Below are 22414 nucleotides of genomic sequence, written 5' to 3'. Positions count from 1 at the left end.
TTCTAGCCCCCCAATTTTGCCGTCGAGCCCCCTGATTTGGCTTCCCATGTCATTTCTCAATTCCCCGATTTGGTTTTCTAATCCCCCAAATTTACTGTCCAACTTCCCAATTTGGCTTCCCATTTGCTCCCCCAGCTTATTACTCCGAGCATCCATTTTATTTTCCATTTGCTCACCCATCTTGACCATAAGGGCCTCCATTTGCATCATGAAGAGGTTCAAATCCACCGGTGCCGCGGGCGTGGCTGCCGCAGCCACGTGCGAGGCGCCATTTTGTGCGCCTCTAACCTCGTGCGCGACATCGCCATCTTGTGCGCTTGAAACCCCCTCCACTGTATTCGTATTGCTCTCCTCCTCCAATTCCTCCCTGGGGTCCTGGGTTGCCGCTAAACCCTCTTCTTCTACCCCCACCGGCATCCGACCGCCTTGATCATCCATGGCACGACTTTAATTTAGGATATTAATAAAAATTTCGGCCGCCCCAAGTTTTGACCAAATTTTTAAAGATGTTTCAAAAATTTGGTTCGGGTCTAAATCACACTCCCAGACACCAATTGTTACGGAATCCGGAGTACAGCACTCCCCTTAGCAAGGGGGAGTTAATCCCCTTGTCTTGTTAAGGTGGCCGTCTCCGTTCCTGGACCCACCCCGCTCCTATGTGGGATGGGATTGGCCAAGGTGATTGGTCAAGGGATTCCCAGACACCTCCGCCAATCCCTCCACAAAGCAGGTGGATGGCCCCGCTCCAATCCCGGACAAGATGGAGTTTGCCGAGCGGTTTAGCAATCCGGAATTGGAGCCATTAGCAAAGGACTAACCCGATTCATAAGCGGTTCTGCCAAAATCGTGCCACAGATATTCAATAGGGAAAACACGAAGACGATCGGACGAGAATGAAAACCAAAGAATAAGGAGGAACAGGTATTTATTAACTACTATACAAAACCAAAGAAGCCAAAAGAGAAACGAAAGCAATATACAGAAGAAGAAGAAGACACAGCGCAATTCTTAAACAGGCTTACTTATACCCACAGGACAATACAGACAGACTCACACGAATAGGGAATTGCAGGCAGGAATGAATAGCTGGAAGGAGAAGGTTCAGGTGGGACAACAGGGCAGGAAGGTCCGGGCAAATGCGCAGCAAAGAGGTCCGCTCCAGGTTCACAGTTCGGAGCGAGCAGCCGTCAGCCCCACGTATACAGCTTACACGGCAGGGGCTTCCTGCAGCAGCTCCGCGCAGCTCGTCTCTCCTGCCTTCTCACCGACTCTCCAACTCGTACCTTCTCTGTCCAACTCTGTTCGTGCCCCCTCACTCATGAACCTCTCCCGCGTCTCTCTCTGGTGGGGGCCTCGCGCCAAGGGTTTTATATCCACGCCTTGGAACCCTCTCGAACCTACCAGACGTTTCTTGCCACGTCCTTGGAACCCTCTCGAACTCTCTAGATGTTTCTTGCCACGCCCTATCAAGCCATGCCCACCGAGCCCTGGTTGGTCGTTAAGGGCTCTCTGGCTCCACCTTTGATGACGAGGTGGCGCCACGCCCGTGCTCTGGCGGCTCCTCCCTCTTCTTCTCCGATCCTGGCCTCATGGGCAATCGAGTTTTGACGGTGTAATGCCAACGAAACAGCCCAACTGTCACTTGCACTTGGCAGAGGCGATTGGGGATCTGAAAGGGGAGCTATCTTATTTGATTGATGCAACGTAGAGTCAACTATTGGAAACACAGCCTTACCTGAAACACATACTAATGACATAACTATTGAGAGGTCCTAAAGTGTCCTACGTGTTGTACATGGACTAACTAAGGTGCAATCTTTAATTAACAGCCAATTAAGGGGAAATGTACACAGGGGTCATTTATAAGGGAATTCACTACTAAATTTACATGTGAAGGTTCTAAAAACCGTAAATATATATATATATATATATATATATATATATATATATATATATATATATATATATATATATATATATATATATATATATATATATATATGTATATACACGTCAGTGAATCAATCAAAGTTCCACCACGTTTGAAGAAGAAGAGTAACAATTTATTGAAGAACCGAGCACGATCGCGGAGATGCTGGAAAGAGAAGGACTCACAAAGCCTTCAGACTCTCCAAACATCTAAATTCTAAATTGTGAACAGGTGTGTTTTGAACTTATATATATTGTTGCGGTTCTGAGAATGTACATATATGATCATTAAAGGTTAAAGGTTTGCCCCATAGTTAGTCCACAAGCAACACGTAAGCCACCTTAGACCATTAGCTATGTCATAGTATATGTGAGAATAAGGCCATTTCCAATAGTGATACCTGCGTTGTGTAAAATAAATAAGAGTTAGGTCCCGTTCATTTTGCGGCTCGCCCTCCAAATCGACCTCGTTGGGCAGCATCCATCCCGCACCCTGATTCGGCTAATCCACCTGCTTTGCCAGCAGCGTTCGCAATTGGCAATTGGTGTCAGGAGCGGGTTTAATTGTTACGGATCCGGGGGACGGCACTCCCGTTAGCAAGGGGGGGTTAATCCCCTTGTCCTGTTAAGCTGGCCGCCCGACCGGTCCTGGGGGTATGACGTCACTTCCGGTCAATGGTAAGTGGGGTTGTAAGCCCAATTTGTCTTAATACCTAAGTACCGGCCGTAAGTGAGGAAATACTCCCACCCGGGCCGCAGCGTGATTGGATTGCGCCGAGCGAAGCGAGCTGCGACTCGGGCCGTTATCAAGAGACTAAACCCGATTATAAAGCGTTGGCCAAATCGTGCCACATGTACTCAATCGAAAGAAAGGACTAAAGCGATCGGGGGAGAATGAAACCAAAGAATAAGAAGGAACAGGTGGAATTTATTAATTATATACAAAACCAAAGAAGAGGAGGAACGAAAGTAATATACAGAAGAAGAAGAAGACACAGAGCAAACCTTAAAACAATCTTATATTATAGCCCAGACAACAAACAGGACAGACAACAGACTTACACGACAAGGGAATAGCAGGCAGGAATGGCTGGAAGAAGGGATGAGAAGGGTCTGTGTGGGACAGCAGGGCTGGAAGGTTCGGGGGGAAGGCACAGCAAGGAGGTCCGCTCCAGGTCCACGCTCCGGGCTGGAAGCGAACAGCCAACGGCAGCTCCACGTATTCGGTTTCACACGGTAGGGGCTTTCCGAAGCAGCTCCGCGCAGCTTCGTCTCTCACAGCCAGACCCCACCAAGCGCCGTCTCCAACCCAAGTCGATTCTCGTTTATCACCTTCTCACCCGACTCTGCCTTTTTCGTCCCACTCCAACTCGTAAAAAGGCTTCGCGCCCGCGCTTATATTACGTGTCCTGCAAATCAATGCGCGCTTCATGGAGACACGCCCGCGATGGTCTTTCGTCAGCCCTGGTTGGCTGGTGGGGGCTCGCTCGCCCCGCCTCGGGTGGTGCGTCGGCGTGGCACGCCCGTGATCTGGCGGCTCCTCCCCCTTCTTCTCCGAGATGGAGCACATGGTCAATGGCGTCTTGTGGGGAGGTAGAAAACCACTCGCACCGCTTTTGAAGGGGACTTTGGAGCCTACTCTTATTTCATTAATGCAACGCAGATTCAACTACTGGGAACAGATCCTTAACTGAAACACATAATAATGAAATAACTACGAAGATGTCCTATGGTTCGCTACGTGTTGTTCATGGACTTGTTGTTCATGGTTCATGTTGTTCATGGACTAACTAGGGTGCGATCTTTAACAAGCCAATTGACGGGAATATTTACAGGGGGACATTTATAAGGGATGCATTTACTAAAATTTACGAGTGAAGGTTCTAAAAACCGTAACACAATGTGTGTGTGTGTGTGTGTGTGTTTGTGTGTGTGTGTGTGTGTGTGTGTGTGTGCGCGTGCGTGCGTGCGTGTGTGTGTGTGTATATAGATGGATATAGATGGATACAACAACAACATGCATTTTAAGGCCATTTTCCCTGCAAGAGCGGGGGTTAGCCTTGCGGTCCCCATGACAATCTTCTCCATTTTGCCCTATTTTCTGCATCTCTCCTTGTTAACCCCCTTGCCCGCATGTCTTCTTCCACCGTCTTTAGCCAAGTCTTTCTCGGTCTTCCACCTCCTCTACTTCCTTCTACATTCATTTCCATCACTCTTCTCAACCAGTCACTTTCATCCTTCCTCAACACATGACCAAACCATCTCAACCTGTTCCTCTTCACAGCATCAATCACAGGCTCTATTCCCATCATCTTTCGCAATTCATCATTTGTCTTCCTCTCTCTCAGCGACACTCCGCACATCCACCGAACCATTCACATTTCCACCCTTTCCAACCTTCGTTGCTGCTCTACATTCATTACCCATGTCTCGCTCCCATTAATCATAACACTTCTCACACATGCAGCATACACCTTTCCCTTCAGCTTCAACGACACTCCCCTCCTCATCAGCACGCCACTCAGTTCCCGAAACTTCTTCCATGCACATCTCACTCCAGCAACCGTTGCCGAGTCTGATCCACCTTCTCCATTCAGCATGTCTCCGAGATAGCAAAATGTTTTCACACCTTCCAGCTTCACGCCGTCTCCAAGATCCAACTCAACATTTCCTCCATGTGCAGCTCCCTCTGTGCACACCTTACATTTGAATGTAGCTGCCACACTGGTTAATGACCCTCTCAGACCACTACATTTTTGATGAACCCACTCAGCGCACATTGTACATTGAATGGAGTTCACTCCGACACCCTTCCTGCACACAGCACATGGCCACTTCCCAGTTCTTTCCACCTCACCACATGCTTTACCACTTTCCATCACCTTCGTCTTTCCTATATTCACCTTCAGACCTTTTGTCTCCATACTTTCCTTCCACTTGTTCATCTTTTCCTTCAGTCCATCCATACTTTCCGCAATCAACACCAGATCATCTGCATACAACAACTCCCACGGTAAACCCTCCTTTACGGTCTGAGCCAGCACCTCCATCACAGCTACAAATAGTAGTGGACTTAGTACCGACCCCTGATGCACTCCCACCTTCACCTCAAACTCACCACTGTTCCCGTCCTTCGTCCTTACAGCTGTGCGCGCTCTTTTGTACATTGCCATCACAACTCTGATCAACCATTCCTCCACTTCTAACTTCCTCAATGCCCATGACAATACTTTGCGTGGAACCCTATCGAATGCTTTCTCCAGATCAACAAACCCAAGAAACAACTTCTTCCTCTTCTCCATGTACTTCTCCTGCAACTGCCTCACAATAACGAGCGCGTCTGTCGTTCCTCTTCCTGGCATAAATCCAAACTGCATTTCGTCGATCTTCACCTTCTTCCTTATCCTCCTCTCCAACACCCTTTCCAATACCTTCATTCCATGCTCCAATAACTTTATCGCTCGGTACGAGCCACACTCCAGAGGGTCACCTTTCCCCTTGTATAGAGGGACAAGGGTACTCAGTTCCCAATCCACTGGAATGCGGCCTGCTTTCACCACCAGATTACAGATCTCTGTCATTCTCTTCACACCCCAACTTCCTGCTGCCTTCAACATATCTCCCACAACTCCAGTCGGCCCTCCCGCTTTTCTACTCTTCATTGCTTTTATCGCTTCCTCAACTTCCTTCTCAGTTATCTTCTCTACCGGTCCTAAAACTGGGTTACTCTCTATGTTGCCATCCCATTCATTCTCTGTATTCAACAGCATTTCCATATATCTTTTCCATCTTCCTTTAATTCCATCTGGGTCCACAACGATTTTTTCCACCTCATCCTTCAAGCAACTCACCCCCATCACATCACACCTCTCTTTCGCTATCTGCTTTGCAATCCTGAATACCGCTCTCTGACCCTCTTCCGAATCCAAGCGTTCTCCGAACATTTTCCTACATGTCTCCTGCGCCTTTGCTACCTCTTTCTTTGCAGCCTTCTTGGCTGCCTTATAACTTTCATGCTCTGCTTTTTCTGCTCCCGTACCCTTCGCCTTCTGCCACTCCTTGAACTTCTTCCTCTTCTCGTCAATCCTCTTTCCAACTTCATCATCCCACCACCCTGTTTCCGAGTGCCTCGGTGGTCCTTTTGTCCATCCACATACCTCACCAACGGCTCCAAATAGACTAGCTTTCATTGACATCCAACCACTTTCAAGCTCAACCACATCATCCTCGACCCAACTCAGCCTCTCTTTTAATGCCTCCCTTACTGTCACCTCTTTCAACCTCCACACCTTCATTCTCGGTTGGTACTTCACCCGCCGAGCTCTCCTCACACCTTTCACCCTTATGTCGCAGACAACCAAGTGGTGCTGTGAAACAGCCCCTTCCTCTGGGATCACCTTTGTGTTCCGGAGGTGCCCCCTATCTCGCCTACGCACCATCAGGTAGTCAACAGTTGTCGTCGACCCACCTGACGTGTATGTAACAAGCTTATCCCCTTTCTGAAACTATTACAAATCAACAAATCAGCTCCATCAGCAAACTCCAAAATCCTTTCACCTTCTCCATTTCTCACACCATATCCGTAACCCCCATGAACTCCCTCAAAACCGTCCATACTCCTTCCCACATGTCCATTTAGGTTTCCTCCTACCACAACAACTTCCTCATCTTTCAAGTTTTCCATCAGCTTCTCTATCGCACACCAGAACTTGTCCTTCTCTTCATCGCTCCGACCAACCTGCGGAGCATATCCCGAGATGATGTTCACCAAGAGCTTTCCAATCATCATTTTCACCATCATCAACCTATCACTCACTCTGGTCACACTGTCCATAAACTCCTCAGAAAACAGGACACCAACACCATTCATGCCCTCCGGGCACCCTTGCCACACAAACTTGTATTTCTGTCCCTGCCTACCCTTCACCATTCTCACACCACTTCCATTCCATCTCGTCTCTTGCACACAACATATGTCCACTCTTCTTCTGACCAATACTTCCACCACTTCTCCTGATCTCCCTGTCATTGTCCCTACATTCCATGTCCCAAACCTCAGAAACCGATCTCCACTTCGGGCTGTACTCTGCCCATATGTAGTTGTAATTGTCATGGTTCTCTTTTTGAGGCAATGTTTTTATGGCCGGATGCCCTTCCTGACGCCAACCCTCTTAGTCACCTCTTACGACACGCAGGGATACGGTGTACCTATTCTAACCAGGGTACACACTGAGGATGAACACCGAGGAGGGGAGGATGAACGATACTGAAGGTCAATTTGTGATTGGACGTAATCATTGGTGCGTTCAACTTTAACCCTCTCTGATTCTGATTTTTTATTTTCAGCTACAGTATAAATTGCTTCGGCAGTTTCCAGCACTTGTGCCTCCACCACGGCCGCATCAGCTTCTCGATTTCGCGTTAGCACTTCCAACTCTGTGTCTATTCTTACTGCTTCCAACTGGTTTTGAGCATTTCTTGTGATCCTTTCTGCTTCTCTCGCAGCCTTTTCTATTTTCAGTTTAGCCTCTTGGTTAGCATATGACGCTCTCACCTTGGCAGCTTCTGCTTTGGCCCGGGCATGGGCCACACTTCCTAAAGATGACGATGTTTTGCTGCTCCTAGCACTGGATACAGATGACTTGCCGCCATCTCTTGATGCCATCTCGACCACGTCAAAACATCGATTGCTGCTTTTTTACTATAATGTTCTCGTGCAGTGTTGGAACCGACTAAACACCAAGCTAAACCGTATCTAATGAAGACAGAGTCGTAGTAAGTTTCACCATTTACTGTCACTCTTCTATATATATATCTATATATATATATATAGATAGATAGATAGATAGATAGATAGATAGATAGATACGACACAGTGGCATGGTGATGGAATGGTTAGCACGGTACATTTCTTGCCACAACGTCACTACCACGGATTATTGTGCTGCAAGCATGCTCGTATAGCGTTTGTGTTTTCATGGCCCTGAACACTTTGGGCCTGTCTGTTTATGATGGGTTTTTCTTTTGTACAAAATCACACAATTTTACAATAATTTATTCTCTTTTGCTATCGGTGTTAAAATGATTGAGGAACTTGTAGGTAGATTACCTCCAGGGTAAGAACATAATAGAATGATAACTTGATATCTGGCCATGAATACAAATGCGTACCTATGTTTGGACCACTCGAAGTGCTCTCATTTGTGAGCGACTCATAACAGATTATTTATTTATTTATTGTCTCGTAAACATAACTTGCATGTGTACCCTTTTAAATTTATCCCGCATAGACATTATAACCCGATGGTCTGTCTTGTGCTCAAATCATTAGGTTATACTTCCCATCCAGTTGTGATGTCACTGTTATTTTGTTAATTTGTGATATTATTGCAGGTGTTTTGGATGAGGAAGAAGATGTCCTTCAAAATGTGAACATTGTGGACAGTGAAAAGGCTGAGAAAAATGTACAACTGAAGAAGAAAAAGCCTGACTACCTACCATTTGATGAAACCGAGGCCATAGACGGCTTGGCATTGGTGGGTCATTTAAAATTTTGTTTGGGCATTATTTTCACTTTGCTGTTGGTTCACCTTTTTATTAGTTAATTCATTTTTAATATCCTGGATGGTGTAGCTATCGATGTTTGTGTGGCACCTTGCGTTTGTGCCTTTGAGGTATCAGCAATTCTGTCCACTAATTGTTTTTCCTTCCCATTTCATTGTCCTCCGTGTATCCCTGCCCACTAATAGATTAAACCAAGGTCTTTGCTCAGCAAGTATGATGAGGAGATTGAGGGTGAAAAGAAGCAATCTTTTCGGCTGGACAATCGTGGTGAAGCTGACGGTTCATGGGAGCGAGAGCTCCAGCGCATTCGAGAAACCCTGCGAGACCAGTCCCAAAGCCTGGACATGGCCGCCCCGCGGATCGCTTCTGAGTTCTACACCCATGATGAGATGGTGTGTGCTTACTGGATGTAGTGCATAGGTGGGCATTGTGGAGAGGGAAACATTTACAAGGGAAGAAAGAGAAGTTTGTGAAGGGTGTCCTTGTGTACCGTCGTGGTTTAATGTTTTATTTGAAAGGCTAACGGCTGGGTGCAACATCGACCACAAACTTGCAATGGGACGTGTTGGAGAACAGGTGAATAGGAACGTGTAAATAAACAATGAGAGATCTCGGGGAGTTTGTGGAGATTTTTTATTTTATTTATTTATTTTTTATGAGATGTCGCCCGCCACAAAGCCTTTAAGGCCACTCGAGGTGGGGGCTACACAAGGGAGAGTATAGATATTAGACATTAGACAGAAAGGAGCAATCTATTGACATGCCTCTTGAATTGAGGTAGGTTGGGATGGAGGGGAAAACAGGATGCAGTTAAACTGTTCCAGAGTGATGCTGTGCGGGGGGAGAAAACTGGATGAATACCTCATCGTCTTACTCCTTGGGACAGATACGGTGTATGGATGTGAAGAAACTGCCAAACGTGTAGAGTGACTGAAGAATGCTAAGGTGTTACAACCTGTGATAGACCCTCAGAGCACATCCCATGGTAATATCTGTAAAAAAAAAAAAAGTCTCAAGGAAGCAACAGAGCGGCAGACAGAGAAAAGTTCCAGGGATGATGCCAACTCCTGTCCCACCAGAATGGCAACACATCGCTGGATTCTGTCGAGAAGAGATAGTTGACAGGCCAGAGCACCAGCCCAAATATGGCAATGATGCTCCATAACAGGTCGTATAGAGGCCTTGTATGGATGGAGCGTAGCAACTTGAGAAAGGTATCGCCAAGCACGAAATAAGCCGCCAAGGTGCTGGGAGGCTCTTTTAGCTATACCAGAGATGTACTCTTCCCAGCTGAGGTTTGAGCTGATATCCAATCCAAGCAGACGGATAACAGGGAGTTCCTGCAAAGGTGAAGAATCCAAAGACAGGGTCGGAAAACAAGGGATCTTGAACTAGACACAGACAACAAGGTGGTCTTTTTTTGGTTGAAAGTACAAAGCCAGTCTTTTCCCCAGTTGATCAAACTCTCTAGGTCCTGATTGAGAGTGGTACTCAAATGGTCATGGTTAGGAGGAGACAACGTTCCTGGGTAGGTAGTATACAGTGTTGAGTCGTCTGCGTAAATGCTTAATTGAGAAAGAATACAATCAGACAGATCATTGTTATATAACAAGAACAATCTTTGACCCAAAACAGACCCCTGAGGAACACAAGCATTTGTATTATGGACAGGGGATGACTGTCCCTCATGTAGCACAGAGATTTGACGACTTGCCAGGAAGTCAGAGAATTTATCAAGCCATTTTCCAGAAATGCCACATGATTTTAGCTTAGGGATGAGGGCCTTGTGCCACACTTTGTCAAAAGCCTTAGATGGAGAGAACAACCCGCTGCTTCTCCACCTTGATCCACAGCCCTATTCAAAGCCCTCTCTAATACTCGTTTACAGTGGTTGTAGCATTCTCTAATACTCGTTTACAGTGGTTGTAGCATTCTCTAATACTCGTTTACAGTGGTTGTAGCATTCTCTAATACTCGTTTACAGCGATTGTAGCATTCTCGAACACTCGTTTACAGTGGTTGTAGCATTCTCTAATACTAGTTTACAGTGGTTGTAGCATTCTTTAATACTCGTTTACAGTGGTTGTAGCATTCTCTAATACTAGTTTACAGTGGTTGTAGCATTCTCTAATACTCGTTTACAGTGATTGTAGCATTCTCGAACACCCGTTTACAGTGGTTGTAGCATTCTCTAATACTCGTTTACAGTGGTTGTAGCATTCTCTAATACTCGTTTACAGTGGTTGTAGTATTCTCTAATAATCGTTTACAGTGGTTGTAGCATTCTCTAACACTCGTTTACAGTGGTTGTAGCATTCTCTAATACTAGTTTACAGTGGTTGTAGCATTCTCTAATACTCGTTTACAGTGATTGTAGCATTCTCGAACACTCGTTTACAGTGGTTGTAGCATTCTCTAATACTAGTTTACAGTGGTTGTAGCATTCTCTAATACTAGTTTACAGTGGTTGTAGCATTCTCTAATACTCGTTTACAGTGATTGTAGCATTCTCGAACACTCGTTTACAGTGGTTGTAGCATTCTCTAATACTAGTTTACAGTGGTTGTAGCATTCTCTAATACTAGTTTACAGTGGTTGTAGCATTCTCTAATACTCGTTTACAGTGGTTGTAGCATTCTCTAATACTAGTCTACAGTGGTTGTAGCATTCTCTAATACCCATTTACAGTGATTGTAGCATTCTCGAACACCCGTTTACAGTGGTTGTAGCATTCTCTAATACTAGTTTAGAGTGGTTGTAGCATTCTCTAATACTAGTTTACAGTGGTTGTAGCATTCTCTAATACTCGTTTACAGTGGTTGTAGCATTCTCTAATACTAGTTTACAGTGGTTGTAGCATTCTCTAATACTCGTTTACAGTGGTTGTAGCATTCTCTAATACTCGTTTACAGTGGTTGTAGTATTCTCTAATAATCGTTTACAGTGGTTGTAGCATTCTCTAACACTCGTTTACAGTGGTTGTAGCATTCTCTAATACTAGTTTACAGTGGTTGTAGCATTCTCTAATACTCGTTTACAGTGATTGTAGCATTCTCGAACACTCGTTTACAGTGGTTGTAGCATTCTCTAATACTAGTTTACAGTGGTTGTAGCATTCTCTAATACTAGTTTACAGTGGTTGTAGCATTCTCTAATACTCGTTTACAGTGATTGTAGCATTCTCGAACACTCGTTTACAGTGGTTGTAGCATTCTCTAATACTAGTTTACAGTGGTTGTAGCATTCTCTAATACTCGTTTACAGTGATTGTAGCATTCTCGAACACTCGTTTACAGTGATTGTAGCATTCTCGAACACTCGTTTACAGTGGTTGTAGCATTCTCTAATACTCGTTAACAGTGGTTGTAGTATTCTCTAATACTCGTTTACAGTGGTTGTAGCATTCTCTAACACTCGTTTACAGTGGTTGTAGCATTCTCTAATACTAGTTTATAGTGGTTGTAGCATTCTTTAATACTTGTTTACAGTGGTTGTAGCATTCTCTAATACTCGTTAACAGTGGTTGTAGTATTCTCTAATACTCGACTCGTTTACAGTGGTTGTAGCATTCTCTAATACTCGTTTACAGTGATTGTAGCATTCTCGAACACTCGTTTACAGTGGTTGTAGCATTCTCTAATACTCGTTTACAGTGATTGCAGCATTCTCGAACACTCGTTTACAGTGGTTGTAGCATTCTCTAATACTAGTTTACATTGGTTGTAGCATTCTCTAATACTAGTTTACAGTGGTTGTAGCATTCTCTAATACTAGTTTACAGTGGTTGTAGCATTCTCTAATACTAGTTTACATTGGTTGTAGCATTCTCTAATACTAGTTTACAGTGGTTGTAGCATTCTCTAATACTAGTTTACAGTGGTTGTAGCATTCTCTAATACTCGTTTTCAGTGGTTGTAGCATTCTCTAATACTAGTTTACAGTGGTTGTAGCATTCTCTAATACTCGTTTTCAGTGGTTGTAGCATTCTCGAACACTCGTTTACAGTGGTTGTAGCATTCTCTAATACTAGTTTACAGTGGTTGTAGCATTCTCTAATACTCATTTACAGTGGTTGTAGCATTCTCTAATACTCGTTTTCAGTGGTTGTAGCATTCTCTAATACTAGTTTACAGTGGTTGTAGCATTCTCTAATACTCATTTACAGTGGTTGTAGCATTCTCTAATACTCGTTTACAGTGGTTGTAGCATTCTCTAATACTCGTTTTCAGTGGTTGTAGCATTCTCGAACTCTCGTTTACAGTGGTTGTAGCATTCTCTAATACTAGTTTACAGTGGTTGTAGCATTCTCTAATACTAGTTTACAGTGGTTGTAGCATTCTCTAATACTCGTTTTCAGTGGTTGTAGCATTCTCGAACACTCGTTTACAGTGGTTGTAGCATTCTCTAATACTTGTTTACAGTGGTTGTAGCATTCTCTAATACTAGTTTACAGTGGTTGTAACATTCCTTAATACTAGTTTACAGTGGTTGTAGCATTCTCTAATACTCATTTACAGTGGTTGTAGCATTCTCTAATACTAGCTTACAGTGGTTGTAGCATTCTCTAATACTAGTTTACAGTGGTTGTAGCATTCTCTAATACTCATTTACAGTGGTTGTAGCATTCTCTAATACTCGTTTTCAGTGGTTGTAGCATTCTCTAATACTAGTTTACAGTGATTGTAGCATTCTCTAATACTAGTTTACAGTGATTGTAGCATTCTCTAATACTAGTTTACAGTGGTTGTAGCATTCTCTAATACTCATTTACAGTGGTTGTAGCATTCTCTAATACGCGTTTTCAGTGGTTGTAGCATTCTCTAATACTCGTTTACAGTGGTTGTAGCATTCTCGAACACGCGTTTACAGTGGTTGTAGCATTCTCTAATACTAGTTTTCAGTGGTTGTAGCATTCTCGAACATTCGTTTACAGTGGTTGTAGCATTCTCTAATACTAGTTTACAGTGGTTGTAGCATTCTCTAATACTAGTTTACAGTGGTTGTAGCATTCCTTAATACTAGTTTACAGTGGTTGTAGCATTCTCTAATACTAGTTTACAGTGGTTGTAGCATTCTCTAATACTCGTTTACAGTGTTTGTAGCATTCTCGAACTCGTTTACAGTGGTTGTAGCATTCTCTAATACTCGTTTACAGTGGTTGTAGCATTCTCGAACACTCGTTTTCAGTGGTTGTAGCATTCTCTAATACTAGTTTACAGTGGTTGCAGCATTCTCTAATACTCGTTTACAGTGGTTGTAGCATTCTCGAACACTCGTTTACAGTGGTTGTAGCATTCTCCAATACTAGTTTACAGTGGTTGTAGCATTCTCGAACACTCGTTTACAGTGGTTGTAGCATTCTCTAATACTCGTTTACAGTGGTTGAAGCATTTTCTAATACTCGTTTTCAGTGGTTGTAGCATTCTCGAACACTCGTTTACAGTGGTTGTAGCATTCTCTAATACTAGTTTACAGTGGTTGTAGCATTCTCTAATACTAGTTTACAGTGGTTGTAGCATTCTCTAATACTAGTTTACAGTGGTTGTAGCATTCCTTAATACTAGTTTACAGTGGTTGTAGCATTCTCTAATACTAGTTTACAGTGGTTGTAGCATTCTCTAATACTCGTTTACAGTGGTTGAAGCATTCTCTAATACTCGTTTACAGTGGTTGTAGCATTCTCGAACACTCGTTTACAGTGGTTGTAGCATTCTCTAATACTCGTTTACAGTGGTTGAAGCATTCTCTAATACTCGTTTACAGTGGTTGTAGCATTCTCTAATACTCGTTTACAGTGGTTGTAGCATTCTCTAATACTCGTTTACAGTGGTTGTAGCATTCTCTAATACTCGTTTACAGTGGTTGTAGCATTCTCTAATACTCGTTTACAGTGGTTGTAGCATTCTCTAATACTCGTTTACAGTGGTTGTAGCATTCTCTAATACTCGTTTACAGTGGTTGTAGCATTCTCTAATACTCGTTTACAGTGGTTGTAGCATTCTCTAATACTCGTTTACAGTGGTTGTAGCATTCTCTAATACTCGTTTACAGTGGTTGTAGCATTCTCTAATACTCGTTTACAGTGGTTGTAGCATTCTCGAACACTCGTTTACAGTGGTTGTAGCATTCTCTAATACTCGTTTACAGTGGTTGTAGCATTCTCGAACACTCGTTTACAGTGGTTGTAGCATTCTCTAATACTAGTTTACAGTGGTTGTAGCATTCTCGAACACTCGTTTACAGTGGTTGTAGCATTCTCTAATACTCGTTTACAGTGGTTGAAGCATTTTCTAATACTCGTTTTCAGTGGTTGTAGCATTCTCGAACACTCGTTTACAGTGGTTGTAGCATTCTCTAATACTAGTTTACAGTGGTTGTAGCATTCTCTAATACTAGTTTACAGTGGTTGTAGCATTCTCTAATACTAGTTTACAGTGGTTGTAGCATTCCTTAATACTAGTTTACAGTGGTTGTAGCATTCTCTAATACTAGTTTACAGTGGTTGTAGCATTCTCTAATACTCGTTTACAGTGGTTGAAGCATTCTCTAATACTCGTTTACAGTGGTTGTAGCATTCTCGAACACTCGTTTACAGTGGTTGTAGCATTCTCTAATACTCGTTTACAGTGGTTGAAGCATTCTCTAATACTCGTTTACAGTGGTTGTAGCATTCTCTAATACTCGTTTACAGTGGTTGTAGCATTCTCTTAATACTCGTTTACAGTGGTTGTAGCATTCTCTAATACTCGTTTACAGTGGTTGTAGCATTCTCTAATACTCGTTTACAGTGGTTGTAGCATTCTCTAATACTCGTTTACAGTGGTTGTAGCATTCTCTTAATACTCGTTTACAGTGGTTGTAGCATTCTCTAATACTAGTTTACAGTGGTTGTAGCATTCTCTAATACTAGTTTACAGTGGTTGTAGCATTCCTTAATACTAGTTTACAGTGGTTGTAGCATTCTCTAATACTAGTTTACAGTGGTTGTAGCATTCTCTAATACTCGTTTACAGTGGTTGAAGCATTCTCTAATACTCGTTTACAGTGGTTGTAGCATTCTCGAACACTCGTTTACAGTGGTTGTAGCATTCTCTAATACTCGTTTACAGTGGTTGAAGCATTCTCTAATACTCGTTTACAGTGGTTGTAGCATTCTCTAATACTCGTTTACAGTGGTTGTAGCATTCTCTTAATACTCGTTTACAGTGGTTGTAGCATTCTCTAATACTCGTTTACAGTGGTTGTAGCATTCTCTAATACTCGTTTACAGTGGTTGTAGCATTCTCTAATACTCGTTTACAGTGGTTGTAGCATTCTCTAATACTCGTTTACAGTGGTTGTAGCATTCTCGAACACTCGTTTACAGTGGTTGTAGCATTCTCTAATACTAGTTTACAGTGGTTGTAGCATTCTCTAATACTCGTTTACAGTGATTGTAGCATTCTCTAATACTCGTTTACAGTGGTTGTAGCATTCTCTAATACTCGTTTACAGTGGTTGTAGCATTCTCTAATACTCGTTTACAGTGGTTGAAGCATTCTCGAATACTCGTTTTCAGTGGTTGTAGCATTCTCTAATACTAGTTTACAGTGGTTGTAGCATTCTCTAATACTCGTTTACAGTGGTTGAAGCATTCTCGAATACTCGTTTTCAGTGGTTGTAGCATTCTCTAATACTCGTTTACAGTGGTTGTAGCATTCTCTAATACTCGTTTACAGTGGTTGAAGCATTCTCTAATACTCGTTTACAGTGGTTGAAGCATTCTCGAATACTCGTTTTCAGTGGTTGTAGCATTCTCTAATACTCGTTTACAGTGGTTGTAGCATTCTCTAATACTCGTTTACAGTGGTTGAAGCATTCTCGAATACTCGTTTACAGTGATTGTAGCATTCTCTAATACTCGTTTACAGTGGTTGTAGCATTCTCTAATACTCGTTTACAGTGGTTGTAGCATTCTCTAATACTCGTTTACAGTGGTTGAAGCATTCTCGAACACTCGTTTTCAGTGGTTGTAGCATTCTCTAATACTAGTTTACAGTGGTTGTAGCATTCTCTAATACTCGTTTACAGTGGTTGTAGCATTCTCTAATACTCGTTTACAGTGGTTGAAGCATTCTCGAACACTCGTTTTCAGTGGTTGTAGCATTCTCTAATACTAGTTTACAGTGGTTGTAGCATTCTCTAATACTCGTTTTCAGTGGTTGTAGCATTCTCGAACACTCGTTTTCAGTGGTTGTAGCATTCTCGAACACTCGTTTACAGTGGTTGTAGCATTCTCTAATACTAGTTTACAGTGGTTGTAGCATTCTCTAATACTAGTTTACAGTGGTTGTAGCATTCTCTAATACTAGTTTACAGTGGTTGTAGCATTCTCTAATACTAGTTTACAGTGGTTGTAGCATTCTCTAATACTCGTTTACAGTGGTTGTAGCATTCTCTAATACTAGTTTACAGTGGTTGTAGCATTCTCTAATACTCGTTTACAGTGGTTGTAGCATTCTCTAATACTCGTTTACAGTGGTTGAAGCATTCTCGAACACTCGTTTTCAGTGGTTGTAGCATTCTCTAATACTAGTTTACAGTGGTTGTAGCATTCTCTAATACTCGTTTTCAGTGGTTGTAGCATTCTCGAACACTCGTTTTCAGTGGTTGTAGCATTCTCTAATACTAGTTTACAGTGGTTGTAGCATTCTCTAATACTCGTTTTCAGTGGTTGTAGCATTCTCGAACACTCGTTTTCAGTGGTTGTAGCATTCTCTAATACTAGTTTACAGTGGTTGTAGCATTCTCTAATACCCGTTTTCAGTGGTTGTAGCATTCTCTAATACTAGTTTACAGTGGTTGTAGCATTCTCTAATACTCGTTTACAGTGGTTGTAGCATTCTCTAATACTAGTTTACAGTGGTTGTAGCATTCTCTAATACTAGTTTACAGTGGTTGTAGCATTCTCTAATACTAGTTTACAGTGGTTGTAGTATTCTCTAACAGGTACACATGGGTAAGTGTGTGGTATAGACGTGGGGGTGGGCGGTCAGGGGGGGACACTCCTCTTCCTCTACTCTCCTCTCCGTCTCTCTGCTGGGTGGGCACGGGGAATTCACCTGCTTCCGCCCGTGCTGTTTGAGTCGACTGGATTCTCATCCCCCACATGTGCAGAGCCACCTGCCATTTAAACCACATGGCTGCGGACTGTTACCCTGGTAAGGGGGTCTGACAGGTACTACACCTTGCCCACAGGTGACCTGGGGTTATACAAGGCAGGGGCATCCATCTCCCTGAAGTATCAGAAGACACCCGCATACCCATGTTGTTTATTAATTTATTTTTATTTGGTGTTTCTCGACCACAAAAATCGACGACCAACCTGCCGCGGAAGGCAGGTAAGTCTAAGTGGAGAAAGCTTTGTTTGGGGAACTTTTTGGATCCCTTTCTCCCTGTGGAGAGAACAGCGCTACACCTGAAGAGGGCTGCTCTAACGCCCAAGCAGGATACGAACGTCACTGTTGCTCCTGGTCAATGGCGAAACGACCATCACACTTGGACCGCCATACACCTGGACTCGTGACCTCGGACTTGTAGCAGCATCCTCTGCCTATCCCGGACATCACTCCTCCCTCGCCACAGGACTTGGGTAAAGATGGGTGGTGAGCAGATGAGCAGGTGCCAATGAAGGGGAAAACCTGCACAGAGAAGCAATTGAAGTGATAGAGGTGTATGCTATCCCTCTCCCACTCTCTATTCCTTTGAGCATCGTTGGCTGCAGGTGCAGTAAATGCTACGTGAAGTCTGATGCACTGAGGCACAGCAGACTGGCCAGGTCGTTGGTATGACGCTGTTGATATGATGACATTGGTATGATGACTGCTGCCCTCGATGCACAAAGTGGACCTCGCTGTCTGCAGATGCTGCGCAGTGATGCCCAAATTTGTGCCACCACTGACTTTCATGGGCACATTTATCCAGGATGTAGCGCTGCTCAGGCTGACCCACAGCTGTGGTTGGTTTGATGTCTACGATGTGGCGCTGCCCAGGCTGACCTCCAGGTGTGGTTTGATATCCGAGTGTCCTTCTCGTAGCCTTAGCCTAAAGAGGCTTCCCCCACAAGGCAGTGGGGATCCTTACCTTGGATAAGGAGCACATACGAGGTACCGTCAGCCAGAACCAGCTGAGCCCGGGACTCGCACAGGGCAGAAATGTCACTCACTGATGTAGCTGAAAAACAGCTACCCAACTACCCTGCTGTCCTATCCACCAACAGCTACCCTGCTACCCACCAACAGCTACCCTGCTACCCACCAACAGCTACCCTGCTACCCACCAACAGCTACCCTGCTACCCACCAACAGCTACCCTACTACCCACCAACAGCTACCCTACTACCCACCAACAGCTACCCTGCTATCCACCAACAGCTACCCTGCTACCCACCAACAGCTACCCTGCTATCCACCAACAACTACCCTGTTATCCACCAACAGCTATCTTGCCACCCACCAACAGCTACCCTGCTACCCAGCAACAGCTATCTTGCCACCCACCAACAGCTACCCCACTATCCACCAACAGCTACCCTGCCACCCACCAACAGCTACCCTGCCACCCACCAACAGCTACCCTGCCACCCACCAACAGCTACCCTGCCACCCACCAACAGCTACCCTGCCACCCACCAACAGCTACCCTGCCACCCACCAACAGCGACCCTGCCATCCACCAACAGCTACCCTGCTATCCACCAACAGCTACCTTGCCACCCAACAACAGCTACCTTGCCACCCAACAACATCTACCCTGCTATCCATGAACAGCTACCCGGCTATCCACCAACAGCTTCCCTGCTACCCACCAACAGCTACCTTGCCACCCACCAACAGCTACCCTGCCACCCACCAACAGCTACCCTGCTATCCACCAACAGCTACCTTGCCACCCACCAACAGCTACCCTGCTACCCACCAACAGCTACCCTTTTATCCATCAACAGCTACCCTGCCACCCACCAACAGCTACCCTGCCACCCACCAACAGCTACCCTGCCACCCACCAACAGCTACCCTGCCACCCACCAACAGCTACCCTGCTATCCACCAACAACTACCCTGTTATCCACCAACAGCTATCTTGCCACCCACCAACAGCTACCCTGCTACCCAGCAACAGCTATCTTGCCACCCACCAACAGCTACCCCACTATCCACCAACAGCTACCCTGCCACCCACCAACAGCTACCCTGCTATCCACCAACAGCTACCTTGCCACCCAACAACAGCTACCTTGCCACCCAACAACAGCTACCCTGCTATCCATGAACAGCTACCCGGCTATCCACCAACAGCTTCCCTGCTACCCACCAACAGCTACCTTGCCACCCACCAAAAGCTACCCTGCCACCCACCAACAGCTACCCTGCTATCCACCAACAGCTACCTTGCCACCCACCAACAGCTACCCTGCCACCCACCAACAGCTACCCTTTTATCCATCAACAGCTACCCTGCCACCCACCAACAGCTACCCTGCCACCCACCAACAGCTACCCTGCCACCCACCAACAGCTACCCTGCGACCCACGAACAGCTACCCTGCCACCCACCAACAGCTACCCTGCCACCCACCAGCAGCTACCCTGCCACCCACCAGCAGCTACCCTGCCGTCCACCAACAGCTACCCTGCCGTCCACCAACAGCTACCCTGCCGTCCACCAACAGCTACCCTGCCGTCCACCAACAGCTACCCTGCCGTCCACCAACAGCTACCCTGCCGTCCACCAACAGCTACCCTGCCGTCCACCAACAGCTACCCTGCCGTCCACCAACAGCTACCCTGCCGTCCACCAACAGCTACCCTGCCGTCCACCAACAGCTACCCTGCCGTCCACCAACAGCTACCCTGCCGTCCACCAACAGCTACCCTGCCACCCACCATCACCTACCTTGCCACCCACCAACAGCGACCCTGCTATCCACCAACAGCTACCCTGCGATCCACCAACAGCTACCTTGCCACCCAACAACAGCTACCTTGCCACCCAACAACAGCTACCCTGCTATCCATGAACAGCTACCCGGCTATCCACCAACAGCTTCCCTGCTACCCACCAACAGCTACCCTGCCACCCACCAACAGCTACCCTGCCACCCACCAACAGCTACCCTGCCACCCACCAACAGCTACCCTGCCACCCACCAACAGCTACCTTGCCACCCACCAACAGCTACCTTGCCACCCACCGACAGCTACCTTGCCACCCACCAACAGCTACCCTTTAACCACCAACAGCTACCCTGCCACCCACCAACAGCTACCCTGCCACCCACCAACAGCTACCCTGCCACCCACCAACAGCTACCCTGCCACCCACCAACAGCTACCCTGCCACCCACCAACAGCTACCTTGCCACCCACTAACAGCTACCTTGCCCCCCACCAACAGCTACCTTGCCTCCCACCAACAGCTACCAACTGCTACCCACCAACAGCTACCAACTGCCACCCACCAACAGCTGCCCTGCTATCCACCACCCCCATCCCTTTGCTGCACTCTTCTCAAGACGGTTTTAGATGTGTTTAATGTTTATGCAAGTGACCATTATATTTGTGTTTAATGTTTATGTAAGTGACCATTATATTTGTGTTTAATGTTTGTGTATCCGACCATTATATTTGTGTTTATTGTTTATGTAACCGACCATTATATTTGTGTTTAATGTGTATGCAACCGACCATTATATTTGTGTTTAATGTTTATGTCACCGACCATTATATTTATGTTTAATGTGTATGTAACCGACCATTATATTTGTGTTTAATGTTTATGTAAGTGACCATTATATTTGTGTTTAATGTTTATGTAACCGACCATTATGTTTGTGTTTATTGTTTATGTAACTGACCATTATATTTGTGTTTAATGTTTATGTATCCGACCATTATATTTGTGTTTATTGTTTATGTAACCGACCATTATATTTGTGTTTAATGTTTGTGTAACCGACCATTATCTTTGTGCTTAATGTTTATGTAACCGATCATTATATTTGTGTTTAATGTTTATGTATCCGACCATTATATTTGTGTTTAATGTTTATGTCACCGACCATTATATTTATGTTTATTGTTTATGTAACCGACAATTATATTTGTGTTTAATGTGTATGTAACCGACCATTATATTTGTGTTTAATGTTTATGTATCCGACCATTATCTTTGTGTTTAATGTTTGTGTAACCGACCATTATCTTTGTGTTTAATGTTTTTGTAACCGATCATTATATTTGTGTTTAATGTTTATGTATCTGATCATTATATTTGTGTTTATTGTTTATGTAACCGACCATTATCTTTGTGTTTAATGTTTATGTAACCGATCATTATATTTGCGTTTCATGTTTATGTATCCGACCATTATATTTGTGTTTAATGTTTATGTCACCGACCATTATATTTATGTTTAATGTTTATGTAACCGACCATTATATTTGTGTTTAACGTTTATGTATCCGACCATTATATTTGTGTTTAATGTTTGTGTAACCGACCATTATGTTTGTGTTTAATGTTTATGTAACCGACCATTATGTTTGTGTTTATTGTTTATGTAACCGACCATTATATTTGTGTTTAATGTTTATGTATCCGACCATTATATTTGTGTTTATTGTTTATGTAACCGACCATTATATTTGTGTTTAATGTTTGTGTATCCGACCATTATATTTGTGCTTAATGTTTGTGTATCTGACCATTATATTTGTGTTTAATGTTTATGTAACCGACCATTATATTTGTGTTTAATGTGTATGTAACCGACCATTATATTTGTGTTTAATGTGTATGTCACCGACCATTATGTTTGTGTTTAATGTGTATGTAACCGACCATTATATTTGTGTTTAATGTTTATGTAACCGACCATTAT

The 22414-nt window shown here is 44.2% G+C and overlaps 1 protein-coding gene across 1 annotated transcript in view; it reads left to right on the top strand.

Moving 5' to 3' along the window:
• The window catches only part of SART1 (spliceosome associated factor 1, recruiter of U4/U6.U5 tri-snRNP), a 146340-nt gene that overhangs the window by 65934 nt on the left and 57992 nt on the right, over window positions 1–22414 (top strand). The window contains exons 8-9 of the mRNA XM_068130054.2: window positions 8323–8465; window positions 8679–8885. Coding sequence (XP_067986155.2) covers window positions 8323–8465; window positions 8679–8885 — 350 coding nt within the window. The remainder of the gene's footprint in view (window positions 1–8322; window positions 8466–8678; window positions 8886–22414) is intronic.

The sequence above is a fragment of the Myxine glutinosa genome, chromosome 11, assembly GCF_964187855.1.
Source record: "Myxine glutinosa chromosome 11, kmMyxGlut1.1, whole genome shotgun sequence".
NCBI classification, from domain to species: Eukaryota; Metazoa; Chordata; class Myxini; order Myxiniformes; family Myxinidae; genus Myxine; species Myxine glutinosa.
Note: the sequence above shows the minus strand (reverse complement) of the source record. Positions and strands in the feature narration are given on the sequence as shown.